Raw genomic sequence first — 16,009 nt, 5'->3', positions numbered from 1 at the left:
CTGAAAGCAGATAATTACACCACTCTGTATCTTGTGTACAGGAGGCATCAAGACTTTTTTCCCTCCAATTACATCTTCCTGATTTAATTGTTATTGACGGAATTTTTCTGTCATTTCTGTCTGCTTTTAATAACCAACCTGGATGATAAGCTTCTGAAAAGGTTTGATTCACTCATTATTTTGTGAGTAAAACAATCAGGGCTGTGTCAACTTCTCAGTGTTTTCACTAGAATGAGATGAAATCCTAATGAAAACTCACAATATATTTATAAAATAAAGAAGAATACAAAAGTTAATGAGCCATAGAAGTGAGCAGCAAACAGTGTAACTTTGGGCTTCACCCTGGAAATGCAGACAAATAGATAGAGTTGAAATATTTACAGGTATAACTAATTTGAACTCATTTGAATATTTATACACAGAAGTAGTGCCTTCATAGAGACAATTAAGATTCTGATTTCCACCGAGACACCTACAAATTCTTGAGTATCCTGAAATATTAAACATTTGTATTGACATAGGAACATATTAATCTCAGAAAATTCTGAGAGGATCCCAGAGGACTCTCAGAAGATCCCAGAAATAGGCTGAATAGGAAGAAGTATTGTGTGGCAATGTTGCTGTAGCAGAATCAAATTCTGATGGAATCCTCCAGCCTCATAATTCCACAATCAGTAGGTTTGGTGATGGCCACATGTGTAAGTAAACACCAAGCTGTTTATCCATGTTTTTTCATTAGTCACAGTACCATTGCTAGATTAAAAATCTACTTCAGGCTGTTCACAAATGCATTCAGCCCTGCTGATAAACAGCAAGAAATATCCTTGAATATGGCTGTATAAAGAAAATCACTTTCTTTTCTGTGCATATATCTATGTATGAGCTTCTACAACGTGTAAAATAAGAATTAAAAAGCTAAGCATTCAGTGGTTCTAATGAGACAGCTTTGTGAAAAGTATGAGAAACCTGCACTTGGCAGAGCAGCTTCCTACTATTTTGAAGGAGGGGGGAAAAAAAAAGACTTTCTTGCAGGATTTGTGGTGAATCAATTGTTCCCACTCAGTTCTAGAAAATATTAGAGATCAAGGTGCCTCAGCAGGGACTGTGGGGCAGTGAATACAACAGTGCTGATCACTGGTGCTAATAACAATACCAGCCATGCCTTTACAAGTGGCAGCAGCTCTCAGTTGCAGCTCTCACTGAGTTTCAAGTTCAACAGGAGTTGGGAGAAATGTTTCTGGGATAAAGTGGAGTGGCTCGGGCTTCTAACTTTGAAATCAATAGCAATCAAAATCTCAGCAGGCTGCAGAAGTTGCTGCCTCCCTTCTGCTAAGCTTGAGAACATAATCCAATGTTTTCCTCCCCTCTTGAAGTTTTGTTTACAAATATACTTATTGAAACAGAAAAGCACTTTCCCAGTTTCAGTTTGATTCGTTGGTGAGTTGGCTACAGATGGTTCTGTGTCAAAAACCCCCCAAAACCAGAGAGCTTGGAATGTAGAGGACAGAAGATAGAAAATACTTGTGCTTTCAATCATGTGTAATTCTAAATATCTACACCTGTATGTTTATATAGCTGTAATAACTGGGTAGTTGCAAGCAAAACTACTTGCTTTTAAATTTATTTTAATATACTTCAAGAAATAAAATGCAATAAAGCTAAAGGCAGTTTATTGCTATACAAAAATTATAATTTTACCTAAAGTAAGTTTGAGAATTAGGAAAAGATATATAATACAAAAACTTTTTGCAACATGTTTAAGAACTGAGAGTTTCTTTCAGATAAAACAACAAACCCCCCTGTAGCATTTGGTTTTGCAAGTCTGAGTTGCATTTCTTCTTCACCTCCAGTTCAAAACACATTTCCTCTCAAAGGGAGGAAAACAGAAGTTCTAACAATCTATAAAAATGAGTCAACAATACAGTGAGGACACCTTACCTTTCAATCCAAATAAACCTGATACAAACCACTTGTGAACTCAGATTGAGCACAGAGCTCTGTTCACACACATTCAAAGTTAGCGGGCATTGTCCTGCTTCTTTTGCCCATTACAAATCCACACTAATCCAATTAAGAAAATATGTCAGAATGTGACTCAGAACTGCATCTGCAAAGACCTCTGAAGTGGCACTTTGGATTTTGGTTGAGCTATTTCACCACACAAACAATTATACACTAATGGGATTTTGCTTTTCCTTCATCCCTTTCCATCCTAATTCCACCCAAGTCCTGCACATGGTCATGACCTTCTCCTTGCAGACCTTGCCAAGACTGGGTGTTGGACAATCACAACATTTTGAGTAATTACCAATTACTCAAATACTGTAAACATTCAAAGGAAAGGAGGTTCCAAACTCCAAAACACCAACATTCAACTGCAATTGAGTGATGGGAAATGAAACCTCAAATCTTTGATATTATCATTCAGTTTTTATTGGAAAATTATTTGAACTTGAATGAACACCTTCCTTGGAAATGAAAATACAAATGAATCAAACCTATTTAAAAGAAAGTCAATTGTATCACTGAAAAATTCCTGATATCACACTTATTTAATATGCATCTCTGTCCATATAAGTAACTGAATCTGACTCACATGTCTGTTTATGAAATAAGCAGAAGATCACAATTTGGAGAAAATACAGAAATGCCATTTTCACTACATTTTCAGTGGCAAAATTCAAGAGTATGAATCTATATAATAGATGGAATGAGTAAAAGCAAACTAGTGAAAGAATCAGAGAGCTAAAATTCAAAATTGTCCTTATTAAAGTTGTATCCTAACCTCCAAATCATCCAGAGTCACTGTCTAACATATTGAGAACCCAGTATGACCTCAGAAGGGAAGACCAATCTTTGCAAACTCCAATAATTTGGCAAAATGAAATCCTTAGTACTTGGCTATCTTTCATAGCAAGATGTACTGAGTACTGAGATGGGCACATGTCTGTAGTTATACTCTGTGTAATATATAACCTTTGCTAAGTGGATGTGTGAGAAATGTGTATGATCACCCACGTGCTCTTTGTGCACACATGCAAACTTAATCTGTGTGGCAAACTTAATAATCATAATCACTGTGAAAAATATCACTTTCTGTAGAGATTTGATGGTGTGCATGCATTAAGCAAACAGACCAGAGGTGTAGTTAAAAACAGTTCTTCTCCAGAAGGTATACAAATATAATCTTCAAATGAAATTTATTTTAGAAATAGATAAATAAGACATAAAAGGAACAGTGCTCAGTAATTCAATATGAAAGCAAAAATATATATTAAAATTATTTGTTAAAAAGATTTTACAAATAATACTTAAAGACCAGGATATACCATAAATATATGTTTTATGGTAAAATGGGAAATCACCGAAAAAGCGTAACAAAAAAACCCTGCAGCATTACAGTTTATGGTAAAAATATAATTCTATTTACATCACAAACCAGCTTTGTTCCTGACAGCACCCTACAGAGTCCCCCACTCAGTGAAGTTCAGGAGGATTTGAGTCCCCAAAGTGCAGCCTATGCTGTGATAAGCCAGGCAGCTCTCACTGCAGTCACTCAGAGCTGTCAGGGGGTTGAGGTCAGTGGTGTGGAGCTTTGGTACACACACAGCCAGGGGCAATCCAGGCATGGGCAAGGTGGCACTGGAGGCACAGCAGCACAGCTCAGAGCTGCTGCCATGGGAGGGCTAAAAGGAGGGACGTGATCAGTCTGTCTGAGTAGGAGTTTGCTTTTTGCTGAGAAAAACTGAGACCAACCAAATGTAGACTCTGGGGCTCTATCTACAGACACTGACCTGTCTGCTCTGGTGACAAGTGGCAACACCCACCAGATAAAAGGGTGAATTTCTTGAGAAGTTTACTGAGATGACTGGAATAGTTACAATCTGAAGTACAATAAAATAACTTACTGATATTCCAAAGTAAATATATTGAGTTTCCAATTTCATATGCAACATTTGGCCAACTCAGTGACTTTTGCCCTGAAGTAACTCTGACTTCTATACAGTTGGAAATCAGTTATTTCTGTAGTTGAAAACATTTGAGAAGCAGAGTTGGTTTGGAAACATGTACATGTAGCTCTGACTCGGGATGATCAAATTATTTAAAAAAAAAAAGAAATTTTTGACTGGCCTTCATCACAGAGAGGTGTGGAAATTGATATTCAGCACACAGACATATTTGGTCAGTACACATTAAGCTTTCATGAGATTTTCATGAACCCATTCAAGCATCAGGAGGAAATGGGCTCTGAAGAAAAGTTTTATGACTTTTTAAAAAGTGATACTTAGAGGTAAGAAAACAAAATCTGAAACAGAGAAAACACCTGAAACTGAACAACTTAAGAGGTTTCTGGTTTTCCTTTAGTGTATTTGGAGAGTTGTTATATTTGGCTGTGCTGATTTATGAGACAACCAAAGAAGAGAAGTTACTGGTTTAGACAAATAAAACACGTGATGTACCTTTGATTTCCTTCATGTAACTTTTGCAAATTTTAAAATCATCCTAGATTCTTTTATAACTCTTGGTAAACTATAGTAATAGGACCAGTGTAATACTAGGAAAAAGTGCTTCAGCTTGGCTAAAAGCAAGAGAACTAGACATTTCAGGAAGTATATTTTTCTCTGAAAGCACATAACGGGCACATCTGGTGCAAGAAAGGTACTTATCAAAGGTTCTCTTCATACTCAGTGTAAGGAAGTAGGCACTTCTAGAGGGGATGCAGTCCTAAAATCAAAATAACCTCCTACAGTCTATCGATGCCTTTCACTACCAGAGAAAAACTGAGGGCAACTATATGTTCACTTGAGAGAACTAAATTACATGCTTGAGGTTAGATCAGATTAACTTAGTCAGGAATCTCCACTCAGAATCCCTTGATTTAAAAAAGAAACAAACAAAACAAAACACAAAATAAAAAACAAAAAACAAAAAACCAAACCAAACAAAAAAATCTTTCAATGTAAGCATTGAAATTATTTCGTGGTTTTCTTAATCAAAAATTAATTTTGTATCTAGGAGTTTCCTCATCATGGAAATCTAATTTAAATAAGAGCAGAAATCAAAATATAAAAAAAAAAAAACAGAAGTTCAAAGTCTGTGAAATCACACTGTGTTCTTGAGAAGCAACTCCACTAGGCCAAAGGTTTATTACTGTTAAACTTCATCCCATCACCCACCTACGAAGCACCTACACAAACCAACTGTACCAGCAACAGGCAACGCTTCTTGAATAAATTCCCTACTATGTTAGGAAGGAACTTTCAACTGGCTGAATTGTGGCACTGAATCAATAAATATCACTACTGTATGTCTATAACCACTGGAAGTGTTGGGGTTTTTAGTCTGAAGCATAAATGCTGCAAGGCTACAATAAATAGGAACAGCAAAACCGTCTTACAGATACATGAACTTCTTCCCATGGAAATTATTTCATTATCAGAAATGAAAACTTTTCTGTAACAGTCATAGCTATGATTATGCAATACAATATGCTAAATTACAATACGTACTTCATTATTAATAGAATTTATTTTACAGATCAAATAGCCAAATACACATTTTTTAAAAGAGCCAGATAGCAAATGTGGAGCAAACTAGAGGCAACAGTCATGGCAGACATTCTGCAGTCCAAGAACTGAGGCAACGTGATTATTAAGTACAAGCCTATAAATATCTTTACATCAAACATACAGTAATGTGTAAGAATTCCATGTTGTCATCTAATTCATGAGTCATTAATAGCTTTTTCTTTAAAAGAAAGTTATATATACTGTATACATCCCAGTTAAAAGCAGTGCCTGTATTTCATTTTATTCTAGCAAACTAATAATACATGTCTCCATATAAGTGCAGAAAACAGGGTTCTTTATACTCCTTTGCTTTCTAAGAGATTTTGCATTGCATATGAAATTCTAATATTATTGATGATACACATTAAGCATTACTCCCTAAAATGTGAGGCAATATACAAGAACTTGCAACCAACCTGCAAATAAAGCTATGATACTCAAATTTTATTTTTAAATGAGCCATGATAAATAACAAATTATAATGTAAAAAAACCCTTTAATTTAAAAAAAAATAGAGAGAGGAATTATTTGGGGGAAAAAAATAACAATAGGCCATTTTTACCCTGCCATGTGCTGGCTAACAGTGTCAAAATGATGCTATTTCCTATTTTATGACACTCAAAATCAAGCCACTGGATTTATGACTCTTTTTTTTTAAATAAAAATAGTTCAAAAAGTTAAATGTTTGGCACCTGTTACACAGATCTTATCTAGACTTTCTTTTTAAAAGTTATGTGAATGCTTTTCATTTATTTAAAAGGTGACCATTCATTACAAAGTGTTGTGGATAAGAAAGCAGGAAGGACTTGTTTTTAACTACTACTATTGTGCCTATAAAATGAGAAAGCAGTGACTTGATCAATTCTATTTTTGATCCATAGCAGCAATATCATCATTAAAAATATTATGGAATAGATATAAATAACACTTAATTCTTAACATGTATAATGGTGCTATAAGTGACAACAACTCATCTGTTTTGCTTTTAAATGCAGGGAGTATAAAGAACTTTACATTCTCTTTTAAACATATGAATAAAATTTATTGCTCCCTTTTAATATAATTCCAGAAACAAAATTCCTAATTGTTTCAACTGAAATAAATAAGGAAAAAATCTGGGACAAGAGGATGATTACAAGCAAAATAAATTTACCATAATCACCAACTGTGAAGAAGGATGGGTCACATTACTTTTGTCTTAGCAAAACTACGTTATAGAACACTATAGCACAACGTACTAAAACTTCTTTGTCTTTTCTTTTTAAAAAAATTCTTGCCCTTGATACCTTTCAGTAGGGCAGCTTGAACAGTTCATCGTCACTTCCAAACCCCTCTGGAGATCAGACGATAAATTTCTTCGGCAACCAGAGCCAGGACAAAGGGCTTTCTCGTGCTATTTCCTTGTTTTCATATTTGCTGGCTTAACATCATTGAGTACACGTACGACTTCAGTACATAACATCAGCTGCGATGGCGTTCAGAGCTGGCAAACAGAGAAACAGCATGAGAAAAGCCCTTTCCTGCAGCATTTTCCCCCTAAATTGTCAAGTTTGCCTCCAAGTTTCTACCACGTCAACCACTGCCTGGTGTGAGATGGGCTGATGTGAGTAACCAACCATTTCTGATGGGTGTGTGGTTTCAGCTCTCTAGGCACAAGCAAAGCTCTGCACACATCTATGCACACATGGCAAAAAGGCTGGAACAGAAGGAGCCACAGGAATAACTTCCATGTAATTATTCTAAGTTTCTTACTCATTTTTTTTCTTTACCAACTCAAACCCCACGATGCTGTTGCAAGATTAGAGCTATCAGACCACTGTACTACCTACAACATGTTCTACAGGGTGTCTGCAGACTTCATTCAAGAGCATTGTTCCTAAAAACATAAAATATTTCTGTTTGAGGGATTATTTTGCATCTTTAATCTGTATTTACCATCAACAGAGTTAGTCCTAAAAATTCACAGAAATTAAGCCATTCTGATCAATTATTTCCCAGAAAAGAAAGCACCATCAATACCACAGTCACCACGACACCAGCCACTCACTGGTCAGGAAATTGCTATCAACTGTAGATTATTGAGTGCAATTCCTTCTGGGAGAAAACAGGAAAATAAACAAGTGTGAAAATTAAACCACAGTTAAATCAGACTTCATCTTTGGCAATAGTTTATAGCTATAAGACATTTAAAATAACACAGCTGGGTCCCAAGGAGAAAAGAGCAAACTTTTCAGTTACCCACTGAAAAAAAATATGTAAAATGCACTTAATGTTTGAAAAATTATGTTGCTACTACCCCAAGGTAAGGAGCTACTGGAAAGAGAGTTGTGTGTAATTCTTAACTTGCATAAAAGTCACTAAGTTATTAATGCCAAAACTTCACCTGCCAACTTCAGTATAAACCTGGGAAAAAAAATGCCTTTGTTTTCTCTGGATTAGTTTTTACTGAAGTATCATGTTCAAAAGATTTCATTTTTCCCTCACATAAAATAAAAATGTTTTTTTTATTCCCATTTGTGCTCTGGTTTTCCCTTCCACTATGAGGCAAAGGGGACACTTTCCACATAGATTCCCTCATGCTGTTCTAGTGATAGATATTAAAAGAACAACTGTGAAGAAGATTTTCTTCAAAGTGTTGCACAGAGGAGAAACATTTTCTTGACCAGCTTTACTTCAGTAGTGACACACATTTTAATAACTGCTGACTAACTTCTGACTCACAGACTTTGATTTATATTTCAGTCAGAAAACTCTTCTCCAGATGCAGATTTCAGGTTTTTTTTCTGAAATGTGTATACATGGCAGCAGATCAGAACCACTAGCAAAATTACCAGCCAGCAAATTAAGATAAAATAATGAGAATATTTAGAATCATAGTAATTAATTTTGACATGGCTTTTAGGAAGGGCTTATATCAACAGCTATTTAGCTGTTCTTTGGAAGAAAATGCTTTTTGAGTGTAATTTACTCTATATATGTCAACCCAAAATACCAATGTTATGTCTATAGCCTTTTATATCCAGAGCCCTCCCTCTGGATGATTACAGGATGCTGAATTAAAGTCACTGGTCTCAGTGTTACTGCACAAAACAATAAATCCTGCAGCTAAAGATTCGCAGAACATGTGAGTTTTCAGAGCTATTAGTTTCAGGAACAGTGCAATATTCTTTCAATTCACATCCTAAGCACACTGTACTCATAGTGAGTGAGAAGCTATAATGACATTTCACCACATTTTAAATCAGAAAACCAAATATACCATAACTGTAAGCAGGTCTAAGCAGTCAGTGATAGAATCAGAGAATTGAGACAGTGGGGCCCCATAATGCAATGTATTTTAAATGAGCTCTACTTCCCATTTGGATTTCTGTGGAGAATGTAATGTCAGCTCCTGACCAACCAGATCACTGGGACACCTGAAATTTCTGGCAGGTTCAGAGATGACAGAATCCTGCCACCTAAACTCTACTAATGAAGATCTGCATTAGCAAATATGAGAAAAAGCAATCTGCATGCCTGTTCCCTCCCTCAGCAACTTCCCAAGCACAGTCCTAGCTGTGGAACTCAATGAAGAGCCAGCCCAGAGCCCAGTGAGAAGCAGGAGAACCACCACAACCCCCTGCAATCACCAACTGAGAGCACCACTGCACCTTCCAGCTCTGCCGGTGGAAGAGGCGCTGCTTTGGTGGACACCTGCACTTCTTCAAGGACACTGGGCCAGAGAAAAGCTTGTTCTGAAGTTCAAAGTTCAAACTGAAAATCACTGTACTATTTTCAAATGAAAAGAACATCCAAAATAGCATTAATTTAAAGAAAGAGACAAGAAGGAGGAGAGTGCAAGGGAAGTTTTAATGACTCTTTGTACCTGTATCTTCTTTGAACCAACCTGCCAGAGATAACACCCTGCTCTATAATTACCCGTGTTTTGACTAGACAGGCTGATACCTAGACAGGCATTTCAATTGTCTGAATGCTCATTTAAGTACTTGAGCAAAGATTTCAGATTCTGAAATTGTGTTACATGAAAACTAGACTGGAAAAAACCTCCTCTCCCTTCTTTTCATCATTCCTGTGCAAATGCAAGAAAACCAGAAGATTTGTATCACTACGGAATATTTCACACAGTTTGCTCCCACTGAGATAAATGTTAAAAATAACTGAGGTTTTACACAGCTTACAGACAAATAAACTTTAAAGGTGCTGTATGTTTCTGCACCAAAGAAATATGTATTTCAATGAGCTCCATAACTACCAAAACAATGGAAATCTGATTACACAGAAAGTCAGTTCAATTATTATAAGACTCCAGACTTCTTAGTTTGAAAAACCTTATTATGAATAAGCCCCTTCACGATTTATCACTTGGTAAAACTTCTTTAAAAGAATTATCCCTACTACATCCCAAAAGAAAGCATGTTATTCTGAAGGTCTATTGTCACTAGTATTTATTAATTCCTGCTGTGGGTGACTTCAAAATAACATCAGTACCTCTGCCCCCTGCCACTCCTCACACACAAATGCAGCAGAAACTTGACCTCCCTCGTAGAGGTCATTACATTAAGATCATTCCTTTCCCTCTCCAGTTTCCTGAAGTAGTTCATGATTCAACGTGTCCTCAGCTGCTTCAGGAGTCTCCAATTCCTTGTCCATAAAAATTTCAGCTGTTGCACTGCTGTATTTATTTGCCCACATGACCACTAATGAGATATTTCAGGATTTTTAGTAGAAAAGCCTTTCCATCTTTGCTTGCATGCTTTTTGAGCACAACTGTTATAATGACTTTCTGTCATTTTAGAGATCACTTAGACAAATTTAGTAGCAAAGCAAAGACATAATTTCCTTTCTTTAAAGACCTGAATCAATACCATTCAGACAGACACAAAATTTAGAGCTTCAAAAGAAAACATATATTTTTAGCTGTAACTCAATATTATTTCAAGTATCTGAGTAGAAAGTCTTGCCTGGACAAAAGTAACAATAGTTGAGATGTGTAGTCTTTGAATATCAGCCCCCCTTAGAAACTGAAGAGATACTTCACAGTGAATGGAATCGTCTTTAGTCACCTTCAGAGAACTTCTGGCTTGTAAAAGGGCTGCATTATGGTAATTGTTAAAGCACAATATTTTCTCTCACATTAGGCATCTCATTTTCACTTTTCAAACTAGAACATCTCCCTTTTTAACTCAACTTACTCTCCTTCAGTTCTTCAGCCTGTCCTCCAATTTTCTGAAAATTCAGAGCGTGCATGATACAAAATCATCATTAATCACAAACCTCCTGTTGGCCCCCAAGGCTGAAGTGCCCCAAGGCTGCAGGACAGCACAACAGCTGGCACATCTGTGCCACAAGATCATTTTTATTGTATTTGTTTCCTTTTTTTTTTACTGGCTAACAGTGGCAATTCTCAATTAGCCTGTCCTGAATCATCTTCCATAGCTCCACAGGAGATAAAACTATCCAGACTACAACATACAGAGCCAGGTTAGGAGTAAGATCGACTTTTAAAAGATCCACTGAGGTTTAAGAAATTCTTTACTTGTTTTTACTTATCATGAAATACAATTTTCCCTTTGTCATAGTACAACACAAAGGAATTCCTCTTGTCCAATTTATGTAAATGAATGCATTAATGAAAATAGTTGCATTTAAATCATAAAAATTTGAATTCTTGTGTTTGTGGTAAATGTGGTTTCCAAATAAGTGTAAAGGGCTATCAATAGTGATTAGTTACACTTTCTTCACCAAGGTGATCACTTTCACGCAGAAAAATATACCTAAAAGAAGGATAGCTGTAATTTTAGCAAAATCAGAACAAATGGTAACATTAATCTCTTTCTTCTATATTCAGCATATCACACTAACCATGTCAGGTACAGCTATATGAAGATAAGCCAATATCAGGTGCTGAGTAATAAAAAGAGCACAGTTCTATTCTGCTTTTCGAGATAGGAAGCCCCTGTCATAGTCCTTCAAGGTACAGATAAAAGGAAATGCTCTTTTCCCCAGCCAACTTCTGCAAAAGAGAATTGCTTTCCATTTCCCTTTCTAGGTCTTTATTAACACAGAAGGAACTTCGAGAGTCCTGAGCTTGCCTTCTTTGTTAGCAGCATTACTGCACAACAAAGTGTCTTTCAGCAGACAATGGCAGAACCTTTTTGACTCACAGGAATTATTCCAGAACTCCACTGGAAAATCACTTAGATCAGGCCTACAGGAATGCTGAAAACAGGACCACCCTCCTCAGAATTGTGGGAGTTCAAACAGAGGAACATACTGGCAAGAAGCTTCTCTGATGTGTAACTTAAATTAACACATTCAAGTAACTTAAATTAAAAATACTCAAATCTTTAAACACTATACACAGTAATATAGACTCCTATACAAATTTGTGTTGGTAAAGGGGACAAAGCAGAAGAAAATAAACAACATATCCTGAAATTTTCAAAGATATGATGACTGCTCTGAATGAGCAGCTTTTTTATGCATGTTGTTATCAGTATTGTTGTCATAAAACAAAGCCCTCAGACAAAGACTCAAAACCTCAGCTGGAGCAAAAGATCTAACAGATTTAGTCATGCTGAGGACTTTTTCCAAAGAAATAGTATTAAAATACATTTTCAATAATACAATAAACTCTCTTGAAATATGTTTCTTTAATTATTAATTCCTTGACCAATTAAAGCTGAACTAGAAACTATTTTCACTGAAAACTTTGTGACACTTGTGAAGAAACAGAAGAGAAAAACAGTAAAGCTTTATTAAACTTCTCAGAATATGGATAAACACTAGATTATATTTCCAGAGACTTAAAGTCTTTCTGTAGGGTCTTGAATCATAAAGGGTACTTTGGTTCTCAATTTATTTTTAATTCTAAGCTGAGGATTCTTTGGACATTTCCTTTGTTATATTGAATTTCTGAGAAACTAATATCTGGTTTATTAGGCAGAGCAGCAAATAAGCGAGAGCAATTATGCTGATGCTTCTATTTTTTCCCTAACTTTGCCTGTCAACCGTGTCATTCCACCAGATTTAAGCATGTGTCTAGTCTGGAAATGGCACTGAAACTCTCAGAGGAAAATCCTTGCCCGCTTTTCAGAGACCTTGAAGCAAAGCTATGCCCAAATGAAGGCTGCAATTCCAGACTCCATTAATATTAAGAACCACTTATCAGATCCTGTAAAGCTTTATTGCTTTCCACCTGGCCTAGATTACTTTGATCCTTGAGCACACCAGGCTAGAGAGGACAGCCCCACAACCCCTTCGTGCCTGGCTGAGCAGCTCCAGGTCCCGCAGCGAAGCAGGAAGTGCCATGCTGCCACCTGCAGTCAGGATCCCCACCGGAGCAATCACTCCCTCCTCCATCGCCTCACTGCCAACATTCCTTTTCTTCCTCATTCTCATCCTTACCACTAATGAATCTCAAACTGTTTACTTTACAATGCCTCAGCTGAACATGAACTCTCAAACTTTTAATCCTTGCAGAACTTTTTCTGCAGCGCTTCGAGCTAGAGTTACAGGAATGGCAAAGCTAGAAGGGAAGGAGGAAAGCATCTTAAAATTCCATTACCTGTCTGGTGTGTATGGGGCCTGGGGTCTTGAAGCCTCCTTGACAGCTGCATTCAGAAACACTGTAAGGGTCCGAGCTGCTTGAGGAGCACTTGGAAAGTGAGTCACAGCCCACCACAAAGGTGTTATCTAGAGGCAATTCCTGAATGACATGGTGCTTCTTGGGGGGAACAGGAGTCTCAGGTTTAATTTGAAAGGTAGGCTGTGGAGAAGCAGACTTGTAGTGCTTTGCTAAATCTGGGCTATCAGGCTTAAATGTGGTTGGTGTGGTGGCCCAGTTATATTTTCCCATAGTCTGTTCTTCTAGTTCTACAGGAATGTCTAAAGTGCCATTTATGTGCTCGTGGCCAGGATCATCAGGCTTAGATTCTTCAATAGTCACAAAGTTGAGGAGGAGACTTTTTGGAGAGCGCTTCTTCTTCTTCTTCTTTTTCTTGATCTGCCTGTTCTCTTGGTTTGGGGAAACCCATTCACCACTCTGCTTGTTTTTCTGTACAACCTTGTGCCTGGGAGTCTGGCGGCACCGGACTAAAGCGGTAACAAAAATTACCAGAATAACTGTCATAGTGCCTGCAATAATGGCAATGATGATCTTGACATAATCATTGGTCTGTGGGGTTATCTCACCATCCCCAATGTTCTGGCCCACTGGAGTTTCCATGTTCCTGCGTACCAGCTCTTGCACGTAGGAGCTGTTGGTGACCGTCTCGTTCACGAACAGATGCACAAGAGCTATAGTGTAAAGAGACTCTGGCTGTCCCAGGTCATTCACTTTTATCACCAGTCTGTGCAAGCCATGATCTGCTGTAATTACCTTCTCTTTCAAAGTAATATTGCCAGTTAATTGGTCAATTGTAAACAAGCCCCTTGAGTTGCCACCTATGATGCTGTAGCGGAGCTCCGCGTTCATTCCCGTGTCATTATCCACAGCAAAGACTTTAGTAACCACAGACCCTGGGCTGGCTGACGTTGGAACCAGCTCATAGGAGTAATTAGATGAAGGAATAACAAAAACAGGCCTGTTATCATTTACATCAACAACGTTGATGGTCACTTTGGCAGTTGAGGAACGCTGCAGTCTTCCTCCATCCACAGCTTTCACCTGGAAAGTATATGACCCCTGCTGTTCCCTATCAAAGGTAATATTAGGTCTTATCACACCAGTAAGAGGATCTATAATAAAATTATCTCTACCATTTAAGATGGAAAGGGTGACTGCAGCATTTTCTCCCGCGTCAGCATCTGTAACTGTGATAAGCCCCACTGTGCCATACATGGGCAGGTTTTCTGGCACATAGAAATTATATTCATTATGTGTGAAAGCAGGACTGTTATCATTCTGGTCCAGGACTGACACTGTCACGGTAGCATTGGTCTGCAAAGGTGGCATCCCATTATCCTTAGCCAGCACAGTGAAAGAGTACCTGTCTTGCTTTTCTCTATCCAGCTTTCTCACTGCTGTCAGAATCCCTGTTCGGCGGTCAAGGTTGAAAATAGGGGGTGCATCTGAGCCCAGGATGTAACTGATCTCAGCATTCCGCCCACTGTCTGCATCCGTAGCACTTATCTTGGTCAGCTGAGTACCAGGAGCATTGTTCTCTGGGATAGAAAGTCCTATGATAGGCTGTGTAAAAACTGGGGCATTGTCATTTTCATCTTTAATTTTGATTAGGAGCATTGCAGACTGGTTTAAGGGAGGTTTCCCTGAATCTGAAGCCACTATTTTGATGGCATATTCCCGTGTCGCTTCATAGTCAAGAAACGTGGCTGTCTCCAGAAGAAACTGATTATCAAACACTGGCTTTAGCCTAAAAGGGACATCATGATCTGTAAAACAAGTCACTTTTCCATTCTGATCAGCATCCTTGTCCATTACTGTTATCAACGCAATTTTTGTATTAAGGGGAGCCTTCTCAGACAAAAGCACTGTCCCGTTCACCGGATTGATGATGTATCTCGTGTCTATGGATGGGACATTGTCATTAATATCTGTGACATTAACAGTCACTGTTGCTCTTGATGGAGTTGAACTGCCATCACTTGCCAAAACAGTTAATTTGTGCACAGGAGACTCCTCCCTGTCCAGTGGCTCCCTTATAGTGATGAGGCCAGTGGTGTTATCGATGGCAAACAGCCTTTTGGCCAAGCTGGAGATCTGGTTGCTGAAATAGAAGTGGATTTGTGCATTTGAGCCCAGGTCTGCATCAGTGGCATGGAGCTGAGACACAGAGGTGCCCACTGGAGCATTTTCGGGGACGCTGACTTCGATGTCGTTCTCTTTGAAGACCGGGCGGTTGTCGTTCACATCGGTCACTGTGACCTGCAGGATGGCAGTGCTGGATCTTGGAGGGCTTCCACCATCTTCAACTTTTATTTTCATCACATAGGTATCCTTCTGCTCCCTATCCAGGATCTGTTGGACAATCAGTTGAGGCCACTTATCTCCCTCGGGTGTCTCAGTTATATCAAGACCAAATACATTTTGACCCTATAAGACACAGAAAGAACATACTTTAGCTTGACAACATATTTAAATAGAAAATCATCTCAATATATTTCTGACATTTTCACAGAATATATTTTTATACATATACTCTATATAGGAATATACATTTTTATATTTACCCTTATATTACAATATCTTATTTTACTTTAAGCTCTGGAGTCTTATGAAAGCTTCTCAGCAATAAAGAGATCCTTTTAAAAAAGAGGGAAATGGGGGGGGGGGGGGGGGTTGGTACTTTGTTGGGTTTTTTAATGCAGTTTCTCCATTACTAAAGAAAAGTTATCAAATTCCTGGACAGATATAATGCAGTTTCTCTATTTGTATGAGTGAGTGTAGAGATGAGGAATGAAGCCAAGGATGGAGGAGC

At 37.8% G+C, this 16,009-nt stretch overlaps 1 protein-coding gene across 4 annotated transcripts in view; it reads right to left on the bottom strand.

Moving 5' to 3' along the window:
* PCDH11X (protocadherin 11 X-linked) overlaps positions 1 to 16,009 on the bottom strand; it is a 450,745-nt gene that overhangs the window by 368,375 nt on the left and 66,361 nt on the right. For 3 of the 4 annotated variants that reach the window (XM_071569243.1, XM_071569245.1, XM_071569244.1), the window contains one exon: positions 13,138 to 15,624. In XM_071569243.1, the coding sequence (XP_071425344.1) occupies positions 13,138 to 15,624 (2,487 nt within the window). Of the gene's footprint in view, positions 1 to 2,444; positions 7,054 to 13,137; positions 15,625 to 16,009 lie in introns of those variants that run through there. The other variant, XM_071569246.1, reaches the window with a different exon arrangement.

This window comes from Pithys albifrons, chromosome 14 (genome assembly GCF_047495875.1).
Source record: "Pithys albifrons albifrons isolate INPA30051 chromosome 14, PitAlb_v1, whole genome shotgun sequence".
Classification (NCBI taxonomy): Eukaryota; Metazoa; Chordata; class Aves; order Passeriformes; family Thamnophilidae; genus Pithys; species Pithys albifrons.
Note: the sequence above shows the minus strand (reverse complement) of the source record. Positions and strands in the feature narration are given on the sequence as shown.